At 42.0% G+C, this 26,968-nt stretch overlaps 1 protein-coding gene across 1 annotated transcript in view; it reads left to right on the forward strand.

The window, feature by feature from the left end:
* tgfb1a (transforming growth factor, beta 1a) overlaps positions 1-26,751 on the forward strand; it is a 39,948-nt gene extending 13,197 nt beyond the window's left edge. Inside the window, exons 2-6 of the mRNA XM_034168602.1 lie at positions 7,812-8,096; positions 11,120-11,354; positions 16,722-16,872; positions 25,429-25,539; positions 25,631-26,751. Of these exons, the coding sequence (XP_034024493.1) occupies positions 7,812-8,096; positions 11,120-11,354; positions 16,722-16,872; positions 25,429-25,539; positions 25,631-25,678 (830 nt within the window). The 3' untranslated portion in view covers positions 25,679-26,751. The remainder of the gene's footprint in view (positions 1-7,811; positions 8,097-11,119; positions 11,355-16,721; positions 16,873-25,428; positions 25,540-25,630) is intronic.
* Positions 26,752-26,968: the final 217 nt, after the last annotated feature.

Consider the following 26,968-nt stretch of genomic DNA (forward strand, 5'->3'; position numbering starts at 1 on the left):
CTTCTGGGGATGACCTCTCAAGGCAGCAAACCTTTGGTAGGCCATAAGAAAGCTTTCTGTTGACATGCTGCTGACAAGTTCAACATGAAGTGCTCTATTTGCAAGGCAGCTAAAGACAACTCCCCAGACTTTAGTAGTCACCCTTTTTTTGACATCGTCCTTCACCAGATACGGTCCAAACATATCCACTGCGATGAACTGAAAGGGGGCAGCAGGCCTTGTCCATTCAAAAGGTAGGTCACCCATCACTTGCTTACATACTTTTGCTCTTGCCTTTCGACAGACAATGCATTAGTTGATGACTTTTTGGGCAACTCTTCTACAGTGAACAACCCAAGCCTTGCTCCTCATCCTTAGCAGCGTTCCAGCAGCTCCTTCATGCCCTTCTTGATGACTTTGTTGGGCCAAGAACACCAAGCCAAGACTCAGCCGGTAATAATGGGACACCGATTTTGTCTTCCTTGAAGTGTTGAATTCTGCCACCACAAATCAATAGCCCACTTGCTTCATTCTTGCACACAACAAGTCTGTCCATGGTGGTATTGGAGAAGTTCTTGCCTTCCTGGGCTGCCAGACATAGATCTCGGAAAGCATTGCCATGCTCCTGGGGTGTACAAACTCCAGCCAGCTGGACTGCCTCCCACTTTAATCCTCTGGCCCTGCCTCGAAGGAAGACTTTTGCTGCCTCCATACTAAAGCAACAGTTTTCAGCAGCTTCCTCAGATTGCTGAACCTTTTAACATCCAGCAGTTCTTTTAACATTGTTCCTGCTGCAGGCCTGTGTAGATCTAATTCAGGCTTGTTTGAGATCCTGTCAAACTTTTTGGCTCAAGCCCGGGTCAGTGAAGCACCAAAAGTCTTCTTTTGGAGTTTAATAACATTATCTCTTGCAGCAACATCCTTTGCGGACTTCAGGGGCCACTCCCATTCTGGAAGATGGAGAAATCCCGGCCCAGCCTGCCACTGGGACCCTTGGTCCAAATCTTTGGGTCCAGCTCCTCTAGTGATGATATCAGCAATGTTCAAAGGCCCTGGGACCCACCACCAGTCTTGGATATTGGTGTTGCTTTGAATTTCTCCAATTTGGTTGGCAAAAAAGGTTTGATAGCCATAGCTCTCTTGCTGGATTGCCCCAAGGACCATCTGGCTGTCCACCAGATGGTACCACTTCCCCACATTAATCTTACAGCTCTTCAGGAAGTATTTCTTCAAACGAGAAGCATAGACAGCCCCACAGACCTCTGCTTTGACCGCATCTCCCTTATGCTCCAATGGTGTCAGCTTGGCCTTTGATTCAACCAACCGAACAACCACATTTTCTTGGCATCTCCATCTCAGATACAACACTGCGCCATAAGAGCGCTCACTGCCGTCAGAGAAGGTAATGCCCCAAGGCTCAGCTTTTGGGTTAAAAGGTGTCAGTGCCCTTGGGAATCTCAACTTGCTAAGCTCGGCATAATCCTCCAGCAGGCAGATGGCGTCTTCTCGAAGTGTCCCACGTGCTCTCAACTTGGCCGCCCTTTTCCTTCACTTCCTGAAAGGCTCTCCTTACGAGGATAGCTCCCCTCTGCTTGACAGGAGTCACAAGTCCAAGAGGATCATATAACCCAGACACTTGACTAAGGAGCTCCCTTCGAGTGAGCGGATTCGGAGCCTGCAGCTTCATTTCCTCCTTTGACAGATCGGCACCTAGCCTCATCTTTCTCCGCTTCCTTGAGAAGTTTACAGCAACCATTAAGTGGAACTCATCCACACCTGGGGTATAGCCCATTCCCAGCGCCTTGTTGTCTTCCTCAGTGAGCTGATTTGGGAGGACAAAGACAGCAGAAGTAACTCACTTTTGCTCCTCCGGGTCTTCCCTCCCACTTTGACCGGAGTACACCCAAGGTTTGAGCTGAAACCCACCTGCTTCAAGGATTTGCCCAACGTTAGCCGTCAACTGCTTGAGTTGTTCTAAGTTGTTATGGGAGGTGAGTATATCATCAACGTATGAATCTTCCTCCAATATGCGGCGCTCTTCCTTGAGGTGGACAAACTCTGGCAGGCTTGCAGTTTCTCGCATTGCTACCTGTGCGATACAGCCGGCAGGTTTATCGCCGATGTTAACTCTTGTAATGGCGTATTCCTCAATGTCCTCAGCCTCAGAATCTCTCCAGAGAAACCGATGGAGGTGCACCTCTCTGTCCTCCAGCCAAACCAAGTTATACATCTTTCTAATATCACCCAGTGCAGCATACGCGCCTTGCCGGAACCGAAGTAGGACAGCACGAATGTTATTCAGCACGTCAGGGCCTTTAATGAGGAGGTCGTTAAGGCTCTGGCCCCTAAATTTCTGACTGCTGTTCCAAACAAGACGGACAGGGGTGGTGACTGAATGGGGGTTTGGAGCAATAAGGTGGCTTACGTACCATACGGGCCCAGCCCAGCTTTTTACCATCTCCTCTGAGAGCTTGATGGCAGCCTTCCGCTCAAGCACATCATTGACTTGCGCCTTGTAGGCCACCTTCCACTCAGGCTCCTTGCCCAATTGCCGCTCTGTCCTCAAGAACGTAGCCTCCACAGCCCTTTTGTTGTTCGGCAACGTTGAAGGGTCCTCCGTCCAAGGGTACCTTGCATGCCAATGAGGCTTGTCATAGTGGTGGTCCCCAGCTACATATGTCAGGCCACTCTTCACCTGCTCAAGCTCTCACTCCTCCAACAGAGTCATCTCCTTTCCACCGGGCTGACACTTCCCACAACGACACCCGCCACATCGGGGCTCGCAGGCGGCACCAAAGCTGTCCCACTTCCACCAGCTTATAAAATCTTGGCTGGTGCTTAAGGTAGTAGCCAGGGTGCCCTGAGGTAGCCTCTTTTCACACTTGTGGATGAACTCTGTGTACTTTTCCGCAGCAGTCCGCATGGAGCGGGCAAAGTGGGTTTGTGAGGCATGGGCTGTGATGTTGACTTCCTCCATAAGGTCGGGGTGAGAGCCTGCAACAGTTTTACCCAAAGGGCCATCCCACAGGACGAGGTCTCCTACTGAGCGCACCTTTTGTGGAACAAGCTGGCCCTCCTTGTGGCTAATGAGTAACTGAATTTGTGTAGGACGAACAAGTTCCCTCAGGGGGACGTCTGGAAAGATGTTCTGCAACCTTTTAGCGGAGACATGATGGTGAATCTCTGCAATGCTTTCAAGACCATAGCAAACAAGTTGGTGAGATCTCAAGGTGCCCTTTGAGGTATTGACACTGATTTTCAGCAGATATGTCTTTGTTTCCACCATGACCTGCATGCCACCAACTCCGTGGACTACGAGAGTAACATCTTCGCTCCTCAGCTTCAGTTCACTTGCAGCTTTATGAGTAATATAGTTGGTGTCCGATGCAAGGTCTATCAAGGTCCCAATTTTCTGCCCGGCATTAGCAGTGACCTCCAGAATCATCATAATAACTGGGAACTCTTGAAGACTGTCATCACACATCAACTGATCACCAAGCACAGAATTGAGTGTCCTTGCAGTGGTGTTACAGAAGACGTTGCGACATTGCTTGGCCAATTCTGAGGGGAAGCTGCGTCAGGAACTCCTCTTGCTCTACGGTACACCTTCTCCCACTGCGATCTGCTGAATTCGACTTTGGTCTGGCCTTTGGCATGCCTCTCTGAGAACTTAAAGCATTAGGACATAGAAGGTAGTGGTGCTCCTTCACTCCCTTGCAGCTTTCATCTTTACAGTAGAATGACGCTTTACATTCCCCCTCCTCGTGTACCTCAAGACAGTTAATCTTTGCCCCAAACTTCTGAACTGCTTCCTTCTTTTGAGCAAGGCTGAGAGATTTAAATCTTTTGCACCGATACAAGCATTGCTTGTGACCATTCTCCCCACAGACAATGCAGCCCCCTTGGGGATTTCCTGTCCTTGTTGCCTTTGTCCTGGCAAGCTTTGGCTGAACTCTTTGTTCCCTTCTTGGGAATTCCTCATCTTTCAACTGTTCCAATTCCTCATAGATTTGCTCTTGACCTTTTAGAAATGCCAGTAGCATCTCAAAGCGGTCCCTTTGCGGCTCTTTACAGCTCTTCTCCGCAACGAACAAAAGCCACTCCTTTTTTAACAAGTCCGGCAGCTTGCTTTCTAGCGACTTTGTCATTAGCGGATTCCTCAGAGCCCCTATATCACCCAGCTCACTTAGGTCACTCAAGGCTTTCTCAATCACCCTTATGAGGTCCACAATTCTCCGAGGCTGGTGACCCTTCACCGGGGGCAGAGCCTGCAGCTCCTCTACTATTTCCAGTGCTATAGCTGTCTTGTTTCAGAAACAATTCTCTAGTACTCAAAATATGTCTTCTGCAGTGGCACACGTAGATAGCCACAGGTCTCTTGCCACTCTTTCCTCCAAACTGTCAAGCAACTGGAACTTCTTGACCTCCTTCGAACCAGTAGGTTCCCCTTGCCTCTGGAGCGCTTTCCAGTCTTTGCGCCAACTATAAAAGCTTCTCTTGTTGCCATCAAATCTGGGAAGGGCAGCAGGTCTCAGCTTAATGGCGGGTGCCTGTGAGCAGGGGTCAAAGAGTCTTTGCACTTCGTTTTCCACCCTTGCCTGGATCAGGGAAACCTTTTCTGAAGACAGCTTAGCTGCACAAATCTCGACTTCCTTGATTCTCCGCTGAAGATCCTCCCTCACCGCGGAAGGGGCCCACCGGCTCCACTTATAATGCGCCTCCTTTGCCGCGAGTCTCCAATTGGCTTAGCATATACTCATATGCTTCCATTCTCATGTCTGCAGCGGGGGTCGGAGATCTCTCATACTCAGCTTCAGCCAACTCTAGTGCGGTGGATAACTCAGGGTACCCAAAATTGCTCCAAATTATATGTCGAATCCTGCTTTGCTCCTCCTCCAATCGCTGTTCACACTCACTCGCAGTACTCTTAATGTCTTCGCACTGTTCCCGGTTCAAAGCAGATCCACCCTCTTTATCCCAAGTTTCTGACAGAGCTGCCTCTAGATCGTCATTTGCGTCAATCACTTTATCTGCTTCTACTGCATTCTTGGTGAAGGCATCCTGCAGCTCATCCACAGACATGCTCTTACATGACCTTGCAATTGAGTTGGCTAGTCTAGAAAACTGCCTCTTAGCAGTGGTCCTGTTGGTCTTTAGCTGTTGCAAACCTTTTGATTCCCCCATTATTTGAGCTGGAGCTTAGGCTTTGGGCTGGAGCTTAGGCTTTGAGCTTTTATTTTGCTGATGACTGGCTCTGGTTTTTTACTGTCGAGCATTCTTCTTTGTTTTACTGCGCCCCACGCTCGAAGGGATTTCACCCGCAATTCTTTAGTCATGCAGCAGATGTTTTACTCAGATGACACTAACATTTCCCACTTCTTGTTTATTGAGTTTTGCTTTGTTGCCACCAGGTAAAAAACCTTAAAACACACATACATACATAACTGTAAATATGATATACCATAAACCATTACCATATATATATATATATAAGTAACTAGCTTAAATTAATTTAACAGTGCATACCTTATGAATCAATTAATCAATTTCATTTAATTAAATCATTTCCTAAAATACATATGAAAACAGCCAACACCAAATTATTGTCCTCATTATCATTACTGATTGATACAGCCACATGATTGGACAAATTACCCATTGCACATTGCCCGATAAATAATCAGCAGCTTATATTATCAAACTGTAAAGTAACAATCAAGAATCATAATTTAAAATCATAATCTGGATCACCTCCAAAATTTAGTGGAGTCATCTATGCCCTAATATCTATCTGTGGTGCAAATTTCGTGAGAATCTGTGAAGTAGTTTTGACATAATCCTTCAAATCGTATATAAAGTGAAACTTGATCCAGAATCCGGATCCAGATCACCTCTAAAATTTAATAGTCTTCCATGGCCCAATATGTATCTGTGCTGAAAATTTCATCAAAATCTGTGCAATAGTTTTGACGTAAACCTGCTAATAGTAATCCTTCAAAGCCTAAATAATGTGAAACTTGATCCAGAATCCGGATCCGGATCACCTCCAAAATTTAATGGAGTTTTCCATGGCCTAATATCCATCTGTGGTGAAAATTTCACCAAAATCTATACAGTAGTTTTGACGTAATCCTGTTAACAGACAGACAGACAGACAAATAAATAATCACCGATGATTTTATTACATCCTTGGCGGACTATACAACTCCATGCATAAAACTCAGGAAGTTTGACATAAAAGACATAAAAGTTAAAACATTAACATAAAAAGTAAGAAAACATTAAGATACAATTTACTAGCCATCACTGATTGTGGACGCCCGAGAACAGAAGAGCTTTAAGTCTAATTAAAAATTATGGTCAAATTTGCCTACCTAAGTTAAGTTGCCAAAGTATTTTCAACATATTTGCATGGTAGCTGAAAACACTCTTCCACCTGCTGTTTTTCTTTTTATTATGAACACTGGGTACACACAGAAATTACAGCTGTATACAGCCTTATGAGTCAGTAACAGTCAGTCATTTTCTATACCTGCTGATTTCAGTTCAGGGTCACGGGGGAGTGGGATAGGTGGCTGGAGTTGATCCCAGCAGATATTAGATGAGAGGTGAGGTTCATCCTGGACAGGTTGCCCATCTGTATCAGGACTGACACATACTATACCTTATCACATGTCTCTTTATGTATCACACCCTGTATCATGCGCCAGTGTATCAGGATCCTGCACTTGCCACCATGGTAACAAAAAATGGGTGTGTGCCATTGGTGGGGCTGAGAAATGGTGGCTCCTGATTGGATGAAAAGTGGAGCAATACAAAAAGTCTGGTTTTCAGTGTCTTTTTTTTTTTTTTTTTTTGTATCACCTTGATTTTATTGCCAGTTTCCAGGGTAGTAAAACTGATAGGAAAAGTGTATGATTTATCAACCCTATTTTTTTCTTGTATCTCATGAGCACTGGTTGACAAGTGTATGGCATATTTTTGTTGTAATATGTGATAAAGACAGACAAACACATTTGCACTCTCACTCACACCTACAGTCAAGTTAGTCACCCGTTTTCATGCCCTGCGTTTCTTTGGAAGTGGGAGAAAGCCAGAACACCTGGAGGGAACCCACACAAACATGAGGAGAACATGCAAAGTCCATATAGAAAGGACCAGGTTGGAAGCTAACCTTGGACCTTCTCGCTGTGAGGCAACAGTGATAACCACAAAGCCACCGTGCAGCTCTGAGTTAGTAACAGAATTTTGAAACTTCCCCTTAGATAAACAGGCAGCTAATACACTGGAGTGCGAATGAGGCGTGCATATCTACATGTGATGAGCTCTTGTTCCACATAGAGTATTAAAACAGATGTACCTTTAGGCTAGATCCTTCACCCATTTGTGTGGAACCAAATTAAATTCTGGTTTGCTGTGACAAATATACCACTGTGGGAGGTGGGGTCTAAAATTTAGATGAGTGATGGTCCTCGATGCAATCTCCTGGTGAGACAGATAAATGAGGGTGGTTGAGCTTGAACAAGGTGCATAATCTCCAAGTTGGTCCTGGGGTTCTGTTGAGAACCTTTGCAAGGCATCACCCTGAAATTAGTGTGTGGGTGAACGTAAAGAGCTTTGAACATATACAATGAAAAATGTGAGACATACAGCCTATTCACCAGTCATACATTTTCCTTATGAAAGTCAAGAAATTAGTCACATCAAACTGTAATTTAAACTCCCATTTTTCATTTTTCTCGGTCTTTGTTTCAGTTCATATGTCATGTCATGCTTGAACTTCCTTGTTCTCAATATTTGTATGAAATAATCAAATGCTTTATTCCACATAGGAAGCAACAACACCCAGAGCACCAAGAAATCTAAAAACATCCCAATGCTGTTCAACATCACTGAGATGAGGGGAAGTGTCGGGGACTACAGTCTGCTAACCAGTGCTGAGCTTCGAATGCTCATTAAGGGCACCAGCATAGCAACTGAGCAGCGTGTGGAGTTGTACCAGGGCTTGGGAACCTCAGCCCGCTATCTGACCTCTCGCTTCATTGACAACCAGTGGAGAGACAAGTGGTTGTCTTTTGACGTCACTGAGACGCTAAAGAAATGGCTCAAAGGGACTGGTGAGTTAAACAAGCAGTTGACATTTCATGTGATTGAGTCGAATGTGAAGTCCATTTTTTAAGGGCATTCTCAGATCAGGCCATCCATACTGTGCTCAGCACATTTAACCCCTAAAGTCCAGTGCATTTGACTAGTGTGAGTGCTCCATGCCTTGCCCGGTAGACTTGATTGTGCCTCGTCCGACTTGCAGAAGTGGTCTTGGACTCTGGCTGGGTAAGCATCAGGTGGACTCTGGCTGTTTAAGCATGGAGCATTCGCACTTGCTGTTGCTGATGTGACAGTGTCGTTTAACATTTAGGACTAATATTATTATTACTACTTGAATATTACAGTCTTTAATTCATTCAACAATATTTGTATTAGAAAAGAGGCTGTTAAGGCTGAAAAATGTTTCGAAATGCATTATTGGTGTGTGGGAACCAGGTTGCCAAATTTGTGGTTTGCCACAGAATTGGGATACTTTTGAAGTATTTCTAATCTATCTCTATTATACTGTTTTTTTGTTGTGGTATTCAGTGTCGGACTGGGAACAAATTTCGGCCCTGGCATTTTTCCTCTGGACCAGCCCACTATTGGCCCGACGAATCCACGCCCAAACACGCACACCCACCTGTCCATACCAAACCCCCAATGAACAAATACTATACACCTAAACACCACGAACACACACCTAAACACACACTTTCACTGTCATTTCACTTTGATCATAGTACAAAACGCGGACCCGGCGCCACGAGGGGGTGTCCTGATAACATTAAAGGCAATTACATATTTTGACGAAATTACAAGTTTAAATGACTATACATACATACATATACATATATATATATATATATATATATATGTATAAAACATCATGAGGTTTATGTCACAGAAATCCTACTTTACAATCACACTGCAGTCATTGTTAAATTATTTCCTTTTGCATTTATAATAAACACTTGTATTTATTTAGTGTTTGTTTTTCTGGTTGAAATAAGATATAAATAATCTACCAGACTTCAAAAAATATAAAAGTTTCCATGTTATTTTATTTGTCTAAAAATAAATGTCTGAGGTTCCTTATGTTAAACAAGAAATTATCTAATCTGAAATAACAGGTGGTTTTAATACAGATGAAAGGTTTCTAAAGAACCATTTATTGATTTATTTACCTATTTTAATTACAAGTGTTCTAAACTTTTTTAACAGTAATCAGAAATTTTGAGGTAACAACAACAAAAAAAAATTTCCAATGATTTTTCTTCAGAAAACTGCTCTCTATATGAGAAGTCCTGTCACATGTTAATGTTTTGTACAGATCAGTGGTTTCTGCACCAATCGGATTGGTCACACGTTGATCCATTTTGTAGAGATCAGTGGTTTCTGCCACGAGTCTTCCGTGTTTTGGCCCGACGCGTCGTTCCTATTGGACAATGCCAAGGTACATCACAGCTCAGAGTGTCGAAAGTTGGCGCACCTCATCTCGACAGAACACCGGCTCTGTGGTATGCAAGAGATCACTTGACCGAGCGTCTATACGTTCAAATAATAATTTTAAAAAATACTGTCATCACTCTTCACTCTTGGTCAGTCTCTTACAACAGTGCAGCATAAATACACGAGCTTTCCAGGAGCGCACGTCTCCTCCGGTGTGCACTATTTTTTTGGGGGGCGACCCCGCCCCCTGTGATAAACTCATCGCCCCCTTAATATTTTTTTTTTTCTGGCGCCGGGTCTGACAAAACGGAAGCAAATGCACACAAGCGGAAAAAAGTTTTTGTGTCTCCAAAGTGTGTGTGTGAGTGAGAGAGAGAGAGAGAGAGAGAGAGAGGTAATGTGTAACCACTGCTAGGATTCACACAGCAGCAAATTAAGGAGCTGAAGTCTGTAGCGGTTGCATTTAAAAATTAACAAAAGAAAGCACAGTTAATTAAGATAAAAGAAACGATTCCAACCTTGTATCAGTAGAAGAGTGGAGAGAAGTCCAGGCGCCGAGGACTCAATCCATTCACAGGGGTGGCAGCGGCCACCTGCTCTTCCTGCAATCTGATTGGCCACCCTGTATGCTTCTCCATTGTCATTGGCTGTTGGTCATGTCAATCATTGTGCTCGATGTAAGTCTCCGTTGTATGATCAAACGGAAACAAAACTGAAACCTAGAATAAGACTGTGCCGTGTATGAAACACTACAGAACTTTTATTTTGACACAAATTCAGGAAGTGGCTCTGCAGCTGCGCCGATTAAATGCTGTAGCTTCACCGATCACGGACTTTCCTCGTGTTGACAGCAGCGCGCGGTTTGAGAACACTGTATATTTCCATAATCTCTATAAATATGGGAAGGCCGGCCCACGCACGTCTAAACGTGCAGCGGCCCACCGGGCAAATGCCCAAAATCACAGATTATCAGTCCGAGCCTGGTGGTATTGGACTGGTTTGGAGTGGCTATTTGGCTGGTTTTGTTACAGAGACCTATGGGTTGCCGCAGACTTTACCCGAGCACCCTCTGGTGGTCATTTTTGGCTGATGAAAACATTGGCGAACGCAATACAAATACATGTAATTTGGTCACTTTTCAGAGGGGTCACACTTGTCGATGTCATTGTTCCAGGCAGTGAGAGCTATCAGCTGACCTGTTAGAAGCAAGTTAGAGACGAAACAAACCAGCTGATTTCAGTAGACAATCAGTGCAGCCCGAGCTTGTTTTCATCGGGTGGCCTATTGCAGAAGTACGAATTCTCGCCTTCGGATTCACTACTTCGCCAGAAGTGACATGTCTCCATGCCAACCAAGAGCTACCTTGTGTGTGTGTGCTCTTTCTCAAAACAAACATGCTGACATAAATGTTCTGAGGCCCAAAACATGTAATGCAGTGTGAGTGTAGGCCCTCATTGGAGTGGGGAGGGGGGACAATTGTGCTCAGGTATGGTACAACGCAAATGGGCCTAGTGTGAGTATGTCCTAATTCAGCATTTAGCCGTGTGCAGTATTTCCATTCACAGATAATATAATCAGCTCAATTCTGTGTGTGCTTTGTCAGATGATATACAGGGTTTCCAGCTCCGCCTCTACTGTGAGTGCAGCGTAACACCTTCAGACACTTCCTTTGGTTTTATGATCTCTGGCCTAGACAGTGGCAGAGGGGACACGGAACGTATGGCTCAGAAGACACAGGAGCTGCCCTACATTCTGACCATGTCCATCCCTCAGAACACCAGCAGCCACCTCACCTCACGCAGGAAACGCTCTACGGAAACAAAGGACATTTGTACAGCGTAAGAGCTTCTTCTCTTGGTTTATTTCATTGACAAATGTTCAAGTTGATTAAGGAAAGACATGTCATATGATGTCACAACGCATCATGTTTAAAGTGCATCCAAGTTCAGTGACACTGTGCTGCTTTGAGGGAATTTGTGGAACCCCCACTAAATGTGTGGGGAACATGACTGGCCTACACCCAAGTACTGTGGGTGATGGGTGGTATAACGTCTTCCCAGTAAATTCTTGGATCTCTGAAGAAAGTTTTCAAAGTCCCTAGTGTTCACTAAAATTATGGACTTTGATGCTTTTGTCAGCAGAGAAATGTTCACTGTCTTTTAATTTGCTAGTGAAGTTGTAAACTTTGCAGAATCAATGGCTGTACTGATTTGATCTTTACAAAGCTGAGTAAGGAGTGAGATTATTTGGACCTCGAGGTGATATAGTTCAAGACTAAGAGTCAGGCTTTCAGTTGCTTCCAAGCCATTGGAAATATGCTGAAGTGTCAAATTCAGACAGAGATGAACATCAGAAGCAACTTTCATGTTCTGTGGCATCAAAAGACACCTAGAAAAATGTTAGGGATATGATGATGGTGATTTAGAGGAGGCTATTGGTCCAAATCTTCATAGATCTGGTGCTTCTGTTTATACTGAAGAGTTGTGAGACTTGGGCCCTCATTTATCCACATTTTGTAAATAAAAAAGCTTCTAAAACTGCATGAAGAAAATGCAAAATGTTCGCATTCACAAAAATGGGTAAATATGAAACTTTCATTACCCTGTTGTACACACATGGTAAATACTATAGCCTTAATAAATCAGACATGTTCTACACAACCATGCTGGTTCATGTAAAGCCTCATTTACATGAATAAAATGTAAGTTCTATATAGGCTATGAGACCCATCGGGTCAGTGCTTATGCTTATAAAGTCTACTAGCACGTTGACCGTGGGGATCCATGGGCTTTAGATAGGGTGGTGTTTATAAAAGAGATAGTGACAGTGGTAAAGGAAACTCTGATATTGAGGAAGAAACCTCAAGCAGACCAGACTCAGAGGGGTGACCCGCTGCTTATGCCATTCTAACAGTTACAAGTTTTACAAAGGTGAAGAAACAGAAAACAGGAAATCAAAACGTGACATGATAATAAAAGAATATGTATTTGATGTGAAGTCCACATAGGTCATAGGTGTCAAACTGATTCCAGAAAGGGCCAAGAGGGTGCAGGTTTTCTTTGTAACCACCAACTCCAGCAGGTGATTTCACTGATGAACATCACTTTGAGCAGATGGGAAGAGTTCATCAGTGAAATGACCTGCTGGAGTTGGTGGTTACAAAGAAAACCTGCACCCTCTTTGCCCTTTCTGGAATCTGTTTGACACCTATGACATAGGTGGTTATGACACAGGCAGGGGTCATCCAGCGGTCCTCATGCTGTCAGTGGGCCTGTTCCTGCAGCAAGTCCATTCCAAACGCAGTGTGCAGTCTGCAAGTTCAGGACACTGTCTTCAGTAGCCGTCCCACTATCCATACCTCAAATAGAGGGGGGAAAAGAACAGAATCAGTCTCACGGAAAAAAAAAAACTACAGCTAAGGTATAATTCATCAGCAGTAAATTGACAGGAAAGCAGACAAAATACTAAGGTGATTGCCAGCCAGTAGCCCTAAGCTTCACTAACAGACCCAGAATTTAGATATAGTTGAGGTCAAAACCTGTTACATTGCTAATAAAATTAATTTAAAAGGATAGGAAGCGTAGTACCATACTATGCCCGTATGCTACCCATAAGAATGGGAGAATAAATGCATCTTAAGTCTGGACTTGAATGTCTCTACAGAATCAGACTGTTTTACCTCCATCGGGCGATTATTCCACAAAACAGGTGCACGATAAGAGAAAGCTCTGTGGCCTGCAGACTTTGTATTCATCCTAAGGACACAAAGTAGTTCTGCGCACTGAGAACACAGAGCCTGGGATATTGCGTAGAATTAAGTCAGCTAAGTAGGGAGGTGCTTGTTCTTGAATAATTTTATAAGTTATGAGCAGAACATTAAAATCTGACCGCATAGACACAGGAAGCCAGTGAAGAGAAAACAAAATGAATGTAATGTGGTCAAATTTTCTGCTTCCTGTTAAGAATGTGGCAGCAGAATTTTGAGCCAATTGGAGATCCCTAATGCTGGACTGCAGTCGACCAGAAAATAGAACATTGCAGTAATCCAGTTTAGAAGAGAAAAATGCATGAATCAGGGTCTCTGCATCAGCCAGAGATGGGATGGGATGAATCTTTGCTATATTTCGCAGGTGGAAGAAAGCAGTCCTCCTAATATGTCTAACGTGTAGATCAAAGGACAATGTGGGATCAAAAATCACCCCAAGTTTCCTTACTTTGTCAGTGTGATGTATGACACACAAGCCTAGGTTAAGCATGAGCTGATCAAACTAATGCCAATGTCTCGCTGGAGCAAGGACCATCATTTCAGTCTTGTCAGAATTTAAAAGTAAGAAATTGCTAGACATCCAGGTTTTCACTGATGCAAGGCAATCCTCTAAGGATTTTATGTGGATGAGATCACTAGCAGTTATCGGCATGTATAACTGAGTATCATCAGCATAGCAATGAAAGGTAATCCCAGAATGCTGCAGTATGTGCCCAAGGGCTGCTACATAAAGGGAGAAAAGCAGGGGGACTGAGACGGACCCCTGTGGAACCCCATAGTTCATAGATTTGTACAGGTGCTCAGAAGTCTTATTTATACGAATGTTGAAGTCACCAGCAATCAGAATGTTATCTGCACGGGTTGTCAAATTAGAGATAAACTCACCAAATTCATCTAAGAATTCAGAATATGGGCCCGGGGGACAATATATGGGGATAAAATTCTTCTGATCTTGGCTATACGTAGTATCCTAGCCAAAGCGGAGATTTAGATGTTCAAATTATATTTTAGAGCACAACAGCTAGTAGGCTAAACCCAGATTTATCAATTAGAGCAACACCCCCCACCTTGCTATGTATCACAAGGGATGTGACTAAATGTGTACGCCGGTGGGCAGGCTTCATTTAAAGGGAGGTGTTTTGAAACACAAGGTTCGGTCAGATCGGCACACAGAAATGATCACACAGACTGCATTTTGCTAGAATAAAAAGGCGTATATTTATTCCCCACAAAAGCAGTTACATCAAACACAAGTGGTTGCAGCGCATTTTTCTCTCTTACCGTGACGCCTTTAAGGTGGAGAGCCAACACCTTCAGCAGAGTGCGCCTGTCAACCGGCTGGGCGTTCGTACGTTAACCCGCAGCAGACTCTGTTGAAGCATGGTTCTACTCCCTCTTTTCTAGTGTGTCCGCGAAGGGAGGGTGAGTGGCCAACTCAACCTCCCTGGCGCACATAATTTCTTTAATCAACAGGCATCTGAAAGTTATTTCAAAGATATAATAAAAGCAGTTCTTCACTCCCAGTTCAGAATGATCCCAGCATGCTTCACTCCCAGTCGTTAGTGGCTACGAAAACAAAGTCGTGCTATCAGTGTAATAATAACAAGTACATCCAGCTCTTCGCTCCCAGTTCAGACTGACCCCAGAGTGCTAAAACAAAATGAAACAACAAATACATTCTCAGGGTTACGTTAAGACAGGTGCAAAACAGCACAATAACATTTATTATACAGGAGGACAACAATAGCTTCAAGCCAGGTTTCACATAAACCAATAATATCTAAGTGGTGTTCCATAATTAAAATTGTTTATCAAAAGTGATTTTGAGGACACTAACATGATGTTCATGAGACCCAAACTAGGACCTCAGTGGGGTTGACAGCTGGAGTATTGGGATTTGGAGGTGATTCCAGAGTAGTATATATATGATGCCTAAAATTTAGGTTCAAGGAGTTCCACACAGATTGTAGGTATCAGACACAAAATATTTGATGTTGCAGGAATAGCCAGTGGGGCATCCTCAATTCTAATGTCATCCAATGTAGTAACGGGTATTAAGTTTGCAAAACATCCCTCTATGCTCTTTATGGACACATCTGCGGAAACAGGTCACAGTCTTAACTTGACGAATTTCCCTCCCTGCCACATAAACTGCACTATCACCATAGTGGATTTTCTCCGCTAATTTCCCCACTAAGCTAATTAATTCCATGCCTGCATTACTCATAAGACCTGCAGGTTCTCTAATCACCTGCCCCATGGCCTGCTGTAGAGTCCTAATGTTACCCTCGCTGTAGCACTCTATCTATGTTTGCAGATAAGATGGCGGCGCCTTCCCTAGTAGGGTGAAGGCCACCCGGCATCAGCAAGCATGGCAACCTCAAAAAGAAGACCAGTTATCAATGAAACTAAAACCTTTCTATCTACAAAATTGCACCAGCCACCTATTCAACAACATCAACTGCTAAATGCTCCCTCATTACCCTGGGGGGCAGAGACTATTTATTGATGCCAGCACATTCTTCTGGTGAGGTCACAAGTCCTCTCTATGTCCGTTTTTGTGAACTCTGAGTGCCTCATCCTAATATTTTTGGTGCCACCATGAATTACTATGTGGCTATACTGGCTATAGTCCAGAATGTAAATACCAATGTCCATTGTTCAGTGTTGTCAGCTAATATGTGTAGCTTCTATAAAAATATTAATTATACCAATGTTCAGTTTTGGTGTCATTCATCCTTGACCCAAAATACATGAGCATACCAAATGGAAAATGTTAGCTCTCCACAGTTGCACAAATGGCACGCACACACAGCTTTTTGTCTTTCTGTAATCTGCTGTAAGCAGGTGCTTTAAATTTTTTAAGAAGACATTAAAAGCACTACACATTTCACTCATGGTACCAACATGACAATTAAGTCACTCATGGTAACAGCAACATAACACTTAACTAAATTGACTAAACCAATTGAACTACAAAAACACAATAAATCAATAACACTAACAACAGCATAATTAAAATACAGGTGCCTCATTGCCAATGCCCACAGCCATTGGACCAGCCATGGGAAAATATTGATGCAGCTTTTAGGTGATAAGTATCGACCCCAAATCACCCTTGATGTTTGCCAGGTGGAACACAAGGGACTTCTGTGAGGTCTTTGCTCCAGGTCAGAACACATTCTTCCAAACTTTACCAATGTGTTCTGGCTTTTACTCTGTTCAGTGCTTGCATGGACTGGGTGTTGGGTAGTGTTGCAGAATCAACTTCTGTGTTTTTGTTGGTGAGAGAAGATTTACTGACCTTTACTTTGTGGATGATGCTGTGACCTTAGATGAATGGATAAGTTTTACTGGTCTTAAAAAATACATCTCTATTCTAAAATTTAAATGCAGTCTCTTTACATAATAAATCCACCTCCTGCTTGCTCTCATACAGCCAAACAGAGACCTGCTGCATGCGAAGTTTGTACATCGATTTCAGGAAAGATCTGGGCTGGAAATGGATACACAAACCAACAGGCTACCACGCCAACTACTGCATGGGCTCCTGCACCTATATCTGGAATGCTGAAAACAAATATTCGCAGGTACAGTGCTGCACCTTCCCACAGAGCACAATTCACATCTGATTACATGGTTGAGCAGGACACTGTGGTTTGGCAGCGGGACTGAGGGGTCCTTGTAATTATTTCTTTTTTTCCCTTTCTATTTATGAAAAGGCTGTTTGGATTCACACTGCAGGGCGTGAAACATCTAACCAAATAGAAAAAGCGGTGTTTTTGTGAGATACTGTGTGACTAGCTTTATAAAAGGGATCAAATGTTCCAGATTATTAAGTGATGATGATTTTATATGTGTATATATATATATATATATATACACACACACACACACACAACCCCAATTGAGACGCTTTGTGAAATGTAAATAAAAACAGAATACAATGATTTGCATATCTTCTTCAATGTATATTCAATTGAATACACCACAAAGACAAGATATTTAATGTTCAAACTGATAGACTTTTTATTTTTGTGCAAATATTTGCTAATTTTGAAATGGATGCCTGCAACACATTTCAAAAAAGTTGGGACATCAAAAACTGGTAAAGTTGATGAATGCTCAAAGAACACCTGTTTGGAACATTCCATAGGTGAACAGGTTAATTCGAAACAGGTGAGTGTCATGATTGGGTATAAAAGGAGCGTCCTCAACAGGCTCAGTGGTTCACAAGCAAAGATGGGGCGAGGATCACCACTTTGTGAACAACTGCGTGAAAAAATAGTCCAACAGTTTAAGAACAATGATTCTCAACATTCATTTGCAAGGAATTTAGGGATTCCATCATCCACAGTTCGTAAAATATTTAGAAGATTCAGAGAATCCGGAGGACTTTCTACACGTAAGTGGCAAGGCAAAACCAACATTGAAAGCCCATGACCTTCGATCCCTCAGGCAGCACTACATTAAAAACTGACATCATTGTGTAAAGGATCTTACCGTGTGGGCTCAGGAACACTTCAGAAAACCATTGTCAGTTAACACCATTCGTTGCTACATCTACAAGTGCAAGTTAAAACTCTACCATGCAAAGCGAAAGCCATATATCAACAACATCCAGAAACACCGCCGCCTTCTCTTGTTACATGTTATTACATATTAACACTTCCTTTGCCCTCCCTCGCTGGGGTCCAGTGCTGGCAGGCCGATGACCGATCAATCTCAGAGTTCAATCAACTGTGATCAGATCATTTCAGATGCTGTTTTGATGCCATCAGAATAGACTGTAGACTGCGATCAGATGGTGCAAAAACTGCATATAGACAGCCATCAGATGTGCGTTGCATCTCGATGGCCCCAAGAGTGTTTTGAACATGTACAACACACTTGGGACAGCTGAGCGAATGGGACCAAATATGTAGACTGCTCATAGACTGCCATCCGTAGGTCTCAGACCGCACCTCAGTATTTCCAGATTATGGCCGGATGTGTCATTCTAATGCCATTCGGCCTCAATCGGCGAATGTGTGATGGGGGTATAAAGCCTGGCTGGTTAGTACATAACTGTTTTGATTCAGAACAATGATTCCATTGTTGTTCTCTACAAAAGGCACGGACTGATGATTTTTTTTTTTTTTTTTGGAAAATCTTTTTTTTTTTTTATAAAAATTAAAGGAATCATTTGCCAGTAAAATTAGAACATTAATTAAATAAAAATTACTAAATTTAAAATATTCAAAAACTGAAATATGAAGTATGCCATTACTTATCATTTTAATGGGGTCTTGAATTATTTTAGGATTTATTGGTTCATGTATTCAGGCATGTCTATAATTCAGTTTTGCCTCTATACACCACTATAATGGAGTTGAGATGAAATAACAGACATGTGCCTGTCGTGTAGAGTTTCAGCTTTAATAATTCAAGGGGGTGACAAAAAAATCACATTAAACATTTAGAAATTACAGCCATTTTACACAGTCCCTCAATTTTCAGAGGCCATAAGTAATTAGAAAAACGCATATAATATAAATCATCACTTTTACAGTTTTCTTTAAACATATCAGGGGATGGATACATGAACATTTCTATTCTGTAAATTTGACTTGGACTTCATTGACACCATTCATTAAGAGATACAAACATGGTTCTGTTTGGTAAATCTGTCTGGAGGAGGCAGTTTGCAAAACCTGAGTGACGTTACAGAGCTCTGTACATCAAAACAACAAGACACAAGAACAGTTTCACAATAAATTTTGCAGAGTAACATACACTGCAGGATAACATTTGGTCCCAGTCCAAATAGACTTAAACATACTCTATCACAGTGCTAAATCAGTTCTATCACAGGGTAAAATCAACTCTATCATGCTATAAATTACTATTACTGGAGTTGAAAATGTGATTTGACGAGACTGTAGAGTTGATTTCACTCTATAATAGAGTGTATTTAACTCTGTTTAGATTGGGACCAAATGTTATCCTGGCAGAGAACATTTTTCTCTGGAAAATTTACAGTTTTTCTTTTTTCCACAAGCCATCACACAGATGAACAATTTAACCTGCTATAAAACTCACTCATTCATATACCTCATGTAGAACTTCAGTCTGTCTGTCTGTTTCTCCTTTGCACATTCTCTATTACACATTTTTGTTGTGAATTATTAAGTGTTTATTTATATATGCACGTACAGAGAGAGTACAGTTGAAACAGCAGTCAAATTCTTTGAAGATACTTGGCGAATAAAGGCTATTCTGATTCTGAAGGACATGAGTGAGAGAAGCCATCAAAACATCATTGATACCCTTAACAACTCGAAGGAGATATACAGTTGTATGTAAAAGTTTGGGCACCCCTGATGATTTCCATGATTTTACTTTATAAATCATTGGTTATTTGGATCAACAATTTCAGTTAAATATATCATATAGCAGACAAACACAGTGATATCTGAGACATGAAATGAAGTTTATAAGATACAGAAAGTGTGCAATAATTCTTTAAGCAAAAATAGGCAGGTGCATACATTTTGGCACCCCAACAGAAAAAATACATCAATATTTAGTAGATCCTTTTGCAGAAATAACAGCCTCTAAATGCTTCCTATAGCTTCCAATGAGAGTCTGGATTCTGGTTGAAGGTATTTTGGACCAATCTTCTTTACAAAACATCTCAGGTTTGTTGGTTTCCGAGCATGGACAACCTGCTTAAAATCACACCACAGATTTTCAGTAATATTCAGGTCTGGGGACTGAGATGGCCATTCCAGAATGGTGTGCTTCTTCCTCTGCATGAATGTTTTTGTAGATCTTGAGCAGTGTTTAGGGTCATTGTCTTGTTGAAAGATCCAGCCCCGGTGCAACTTCAACTTTGTCACTGACTCATGAACATTGTTCTCAAGAATCTGCTGATATTGACTGGAATCCATGTGACCCTCAACTTTAACAAGATTCCCAGTACCTGCACTGGCCACACAGCCCCACAGCATGATGGGGCCAAATGTGCTTTAGCATACCTCAAGCGACTCTGTTTGTGGCGTGTATGCAGAAAAGGCTTCCTCTGCATTACAGCATCATACAGCATCTCTTTGTGCAAAGTGCGCTGTATAGTTGAACGACGCACAGAGACTCTGCCTGCAGCAAGATCATGTTGTAGGTCTTTGGAGCACGTCTGTGGCTTGACTGATTGTTCTCAGCATCCTTTGCTTCACCTTATCTGAGATTTTTCTTGGCCTGCCACTTTGGGCCTTAACTAGTACTGTGCCTGCGGTCTTCCATTTCCTCACTATGTTCCTCACAGTGGAAACTGACAGCTGAAATCTCTATGATAGCTTTTTGTATCCTTCCCCTAAACCATGATGTTGAACAATCTTTGTTTTCAGGTCATTTAAGAGTTGTTTAGAGGGTCCCATGTTGTCACTCATTAGAAGAGATGCAAAGAGGAGAAACATTTGCAAATGGCCACCTTAAATACCCTTTCTCATGATTGGATTCACCTGTGTAAGGAGGTCAAGGGTCAGTGAGCTTACCAAACTAATTTTGTGTTCCAGTTATTAGTGCTAAATGTATTCAAATCATTAAAATGACAAGGGTGCCCAAATTTATGCACCTGCCTAATTTTGTTTAAATAATTATTGCACACTTTCTGTAAATACTAGAAACTTCATTTCACTTCTCAAATATCAGTGTGTTTGTCTGCTATATGATATATGTAACTGATATTTCTGATCCAGACAACCAATGATTTATAAAGGAAAATCATGAAAATTATCAGGGGTGTCCAAACTTTTGTATACAACTGTAGGTTTCTGTGGCTGTGATTGTAGAAACTTTGCATCATACGTTTGTCTGTTGCATCACCAATTAAGGCAAATAAGGATTTTAATACCAGAAAACCAAACAAGTCAAGACTCAAGTCTCCTATACTCCTTCTGGCAAACTGCTGAATGTTTTATTTTTTGAGAAAATCCATCTCTTGTCCACACCACTATGAAGTCATATAACTGATGATGCAACAGATAAAAGTTGCCAAGGCTGAGATTCAATTTGCCGCTAGACTTCTGGGTGCACCATAGTGATGGAGAGGTCATGTACTCTCACTCCTGTTTGACAAGGAAGATCCAAGACTTTAGGTCATGCATCATGTCTTACTGTATGGTGCTGAGACTTGGATGCCGACCAGTGACCTCAAGTGACAACTGGATATCTTTCATACTGGGACTCTTTGAAGGATATTTGGGTCCTATTGGAATGTCTTCCCTTTTTTCCAAGTAAATGGATACATAGTGAGACTCAGATGAGGATTAACACTTGGATTGTGAGTGGAACATCAACTACAACAGGTTAGAAATGTGAGATGTCTGGGAAGGATCTTGCACAGAGGTGTTTCAAGGAACTGGGAAGGGTCAAGGGGATGCCCACTTTCAACTGTCTGTGATAGAGAGATGACTACATTACAGAGGTGGGGATGGACCAATTTTTTGCCTGGATGGCTGCCGTCTGGGACCAAAGGAAGTTCTGTACTGCGGTGAATGTGCCGATGCATTGCACAATGCATGCTCTCAGGCAGTGGTGGGTACAGTTCCGCTAATTAGTGAAGCTAATGTTTTTGTTAGCGGATTAGCTTTTCAGATAACTTTGAAAACCATCAGCGGACCAATTAGCTTCCACTAAATTTAGTTCTGATAACTTTCAGTCTGCTAACATTTTTTTTTTTTTGCTAGCATAGAGATAAAGCTGAACAGTCAAACATCTGTAAAACCTAAAATCCTACATATTAATTCCTGTCATGTGCTTTGCAATAAACAGACCTCTGTGAGAAGCTCAGTCCTCCCCCAGTAAAAGTGGACAGACCAGCTGCCACTACAAAGAAGAAAAAAAAAAAAGTCATTTACTTTCAACATGCCGATACACAGAGTGGGTAGGAGTCATAAAGCACTAAGCACCTTTCGCTCATGGTTTCATGTAAAATCAACTATACTCAACAAAAATATAAACGCAACACTTTTGGTTTTGCTCCCATTTTGTATGAGATGAACTCAAAGATCTAAAACTTTTTCCACATACACAATATCACCATTTCCCTCAAATATTGTTCACAAACCAGTCGAAATCTGTGATAGTGAGCACTTCTCCTTTGCTGAGATAATCCATCCCACCTCACAGGTGTGCCATACCAAGATGCTGATTAGACACCATGATTAGTGCACAGGTGTGCCTTAGACTGCCCACAATAAAAGGCCACTCTGAAAGGTGCAGTTTTGTTTTATTGGGGGGGGATACCAGTCAGTATCTGGTGTGACCACCATTTGCCTCATGCAGTGCAACACATCTCCTTCGCATCATCCGTGAAGAGAACACCTCTCCAACGTGCCAAACACCAGCGAATGTGAGCATTTGCCCACTCAAGTCGGTTACGACGACAAACTGGAGTCAGGTCGAGACCCCGATGAGGACGACGAGCATGCAGATGAGCTTCCTTGAGACGGTTTCTGACAGTTTGTGCAGAAATTCTTTGGTTATGCAAACCGATTGTTTCAGCAGCTGTCCGAGTGGCTGGTCTCAGACGATCTTGGAGGTGAACATGCTGGATGTGGAGGTCCTGGGCTGGTGTGGTTACACGTGGTATGCGGTTGTGAGGCTGGTTGGATGTACTGCCAAATTCTCTGAAACGACTTTGGAGACGGCTTATGGTAGAGACATGAACATTCAATACACGAGCAACAGCTCTGGTTGACATTCCTGCTGTCAGCATGCCAATTGCACGCTCCCTCAAATCTTGCGACATCTGTGGCATTGTGCTGTGTGATAAAACTGCACCTTTCAGAGTGGCCTTTTATTGTGGGCAGTCTAAGGCACACCTGTGCACTAATCATGGTGTCTAATCAGCATCTTGGTATGGCACACCTGTGAGGTGGGATGGATTATCTCAGCAAAGGAGAAGTGCTCACTATCACAGATTTCGACTGGTTTGTGAACAATATTTGAGGGAAATGGTGATATTGTGTATGTGGAAAAAGTTTTAGATCTTTGAGTTCATCTCATACAAAATGGGAGCAAAACCAAAAGTGTTGCGTTTATATTTTTGTTGAGTCTGGATAGTTTAGCAAAAATAATGGCAACTCTTCGTTTTTACAAAGTGAAAATATCAGCTATATATTTTAGTTTTAAACTAATGCACAAATTCTGAAGGTTTTGATTATTTCAGTTTCACAACAGTATATCATTTTAAAGTACCACAATATGCCCCATTGAGATATCCCATAATGCCTTGCGCACCAGAGAGTTGCTGCAGTAAAAATAACACTTAGAAACTACATGATGACGATTGCAAATGAACATTATACGAACAAAATGTAACTTTTATGCCTTTTACAACATTTTTAAGAGACTGCTGCATGAGACTTTGAAAACTTGCTAAAACAAATATTCCGTCTGCTACTTTTAACCTGTGTGGAACTTCAAAAACACAAACTGAATTTCAAACACTTTATGTATATTACTCTGGAACAAACAGTGCTGTAAAGGACGATAAGCAGGATGTTAAACAGCAAACTTCAGTTTCCTCCAGATAGAATGACATGAACATGAAGTGATCGCGGCTCACAGTGATTCCCCACCCACTGTAAATAACAGTGAAACAACCTGAGCTTCTTGCAGGTTTACCTAAAACAAACACAATAACGTCTATAAACCCAGATCATATATTCACGAGAGTTTTAGGCACAATATGCAAAGAGTTTTATGTTGTGATGATGTTAATGCTGTTGTTCCTGTGCAGTGCAGCAGTTAAATTATAGCCTGATCAGACAGTCTCAATGCGAACTCTCTGAAATTTAACGAGGTTTTGCAGGATTTGAAACCTCACACACAAATTACAGTTGGTCTGTTTACACTCCCATTCAGTAGATGGCAAGTGTTGTCTGCATTTTGACGGAGCGGGGGAGTGATGCAGGTCATTTAAATTTTCCCATAATGCCTTTCGGCATATGTGTGTTTCATGTCAAACCTTCAGAATTCGTGCATTACTTTAAAACTAAAACATATAGCTGATATTTTCACTTTGTAAAAACGGCAGAGGTTAATTTCAATAACTTGTTGAAAATTAGTTTGTTTAAAATGTAAACCATAAGTCAAATCTGCCTTGCTGTGCATGACTCCTGTGACATGTCTGCAAGACAGTATGGCTATGAGAATAAATTACTTTTTTTTTTTTTGCTTCTCGCCCTTTCTCTCTGGTCACTAGATCTCTTTTGCTGAGAGAAGGCTGATCTTAGACAGCAGCTTTGGCTCCCTGTTGTTTATGATTGCCTTTGAATTTATTCAGAAGTATCAGTAGCTGCTACTGTACTAGAGTCAATACTAAAAGTTATCAGTTTAGCTTTTAGCTGTAACTTCAGCTAAATTTTTTAAGGGTTTATCGGTTTAGGTTTATAAAAGTTAACTTTTCAGTTAGCGGATTAACTGTTATCAAAGCTAACTTTTTGGTTAGCTGTACCCACCACTGCTCTCAGGCCTGACCTGACAGCACATTTACTGGTGTGACACACAGTAAAATCACCAGTGTTAAATTAACACTGTCAGTGAACATATGGTCCTACTCATATGTACACTGTCAGTGTTAGTTTTACACTGGTGATTTTACTGTGCACCAGTAAATGTGGCCACTCAGTCTTTAACACAATCCAATTCAAACCAGTACAAACCCTACTTCTTGTAGCACACAAAGTTCTTCTGTATTGAGAACTGTGTCTACTATGAAGGCCAGATTGTCCGAAAAGTCCAGCTTGGTCACTTAACAGGAATTGTGTGTAAAAACAAGCAAGATACCAAAGTATCACACTGCATGATACCAAACGTAATCTCAAAACTCCTGGTTCCACTTTGGCATAAATTTAATAAACAATCGAGTAATTTTTCCAAAATTGCTTTTGAGCATTAATCAGATAACCTTTTATATTATACCTATTATACCCTGACATCAGGGTGAATGTGAGGCATTATTGTAAAGCACTTTGAGCGTCTGATGCAGATGGAAAAGCGCTATATAAATGCAGTCCATTTACCATTTATATATTACCTTCGCTTTGACAGAACTTGTGTCTCACTTCTCTGTGTTTCTCTGATCTAATAACCATTTCCAGATTTTGGCTCTGTACAAGCATCACAACCCAGGAGCCTCTGCCCAGCCATGCTGCGTCCCTCAGGGTCTGGAGCCACTGACAATCCTCTACTACGTGGGCAGGCAGCACAAGGTATCCACACTCAGATAGAATGTTTAAAGAAGATTTTATCTGAAAGCAGTTGCTGGAGATTAGTTGCACTGATGTGGGTTTATGCTTTCAGGTGGAGCAGCTGTCCAACATGATTGTGAAGTCCTGCAAGTGTAGCTAAAAATATAACCTGGTTGAGTGCTGTGGCTTTTTTGTATCCTGCAGCCCCCCCCTCAGACACATAGAGACATGGAAGAAGCTGTGTTTGGGCCACAGAGAGGGGCATTTGGCAGGAACAGACGAAGACTTCAGCAGCCTTTTCATTTACCAGCAAAGTCATTATCATGCTGGAAACACAAATGCAAACTAGGAACTTCTTTTGTACATGGTGCGAGCGCGCGCGCGTGTGTGTGCGTGTGTGCGTGCGTGTGTGTGTACACAATATATAAACATCAATAGCAAAGACATGTCTTGAAACACATTAATTTATTTGTTGGAAGGACACAAGAAAGACTAAAAATGTGTTCTGTCAGAACTAAAAAGTGGATAAATCATTGCAAAGGACATGAAGACCAAAATGACATGAGTGAGAGGAGCACTTGTTTTCACAGTTGTCGGCTACGTCACCTTTTTGAAGACGTCACAGATAAAGGTGCTAAATCAGGTGTGGGGATTTCCTGGAAAATAATGCTGCAGGTGTTTGTGGATGGAGCTCAGCCTCTAGGACAGCAGAGCCGGCAGGGACAGTCCGACGGGGGGAAAACCCCGTCCAACCCAGCAGAGCTTCACGTCATCCGTCCTTTAAACACGTGCTTTGTTTCCCTCACCCACAGGATTTTCACCGTGTTTCCCTTGTCGCTGTGTTTGTTTCTGCCGGTTTATGGATGTCAGCTTTTAACTTATGAAGCCAGTGAGCTGAGTGGATCTGACAGCACGCTGCTTTTCTTCCACACTGAGTTGTACAGATTTTTCTCTTTAGATGTGAAGGCTGTTGGTTTTCAGGACAGACCGCTGTAACTCTAAACACACATTTGCTCTTTTTAAAATCACTATTGCAACCTGGGAAGAACATATTATCTTTGATTTCAGAAAAACGAAACTTGTTGCACAGCTCAGTTTTTTCAAAAGAAAGTTAAGCTTGTGTGTTCCACTAAAATAAACAGTTTCTCAGTTCACCATTTTGTAGCACTCATTCAGAATTCTGTAATTGTAAATATTTCAAGAAATTTTTAAATAAACAATGTTTAATTATGTGTAGATGCTTTCTGTGTTTTGTGTGTGTAAAACTAGTAACAAGAATAAATAAATAAACAATAACAAAGTGCTTGGACAGCACATACCTCTGTATTTTAACCACTGGCTCCATCAAGAGAAATCTGATGGGAGAAGAAAAATACAGGGATGTCCTCATGTTGCACTTCTCTTGGCATCACATTGATCTGAAAGCTGGCTTCCTGACTGGTACTGGACA

The sequence above is a fragment of the Thalassophryne amazonica genome, chromosome 4, assembly GCF_902500255.1.
Source record: "Thalassophryne amazonica chromosome 4, fThaAma1.1, whole genome shotgun sequence".
NCBI lineage: Eukaryota > Metazoa > Chordata > Actinopteri > Batrachoidiformes > Batrachoididae > Thalassophryne > Thalassophryne amazonica.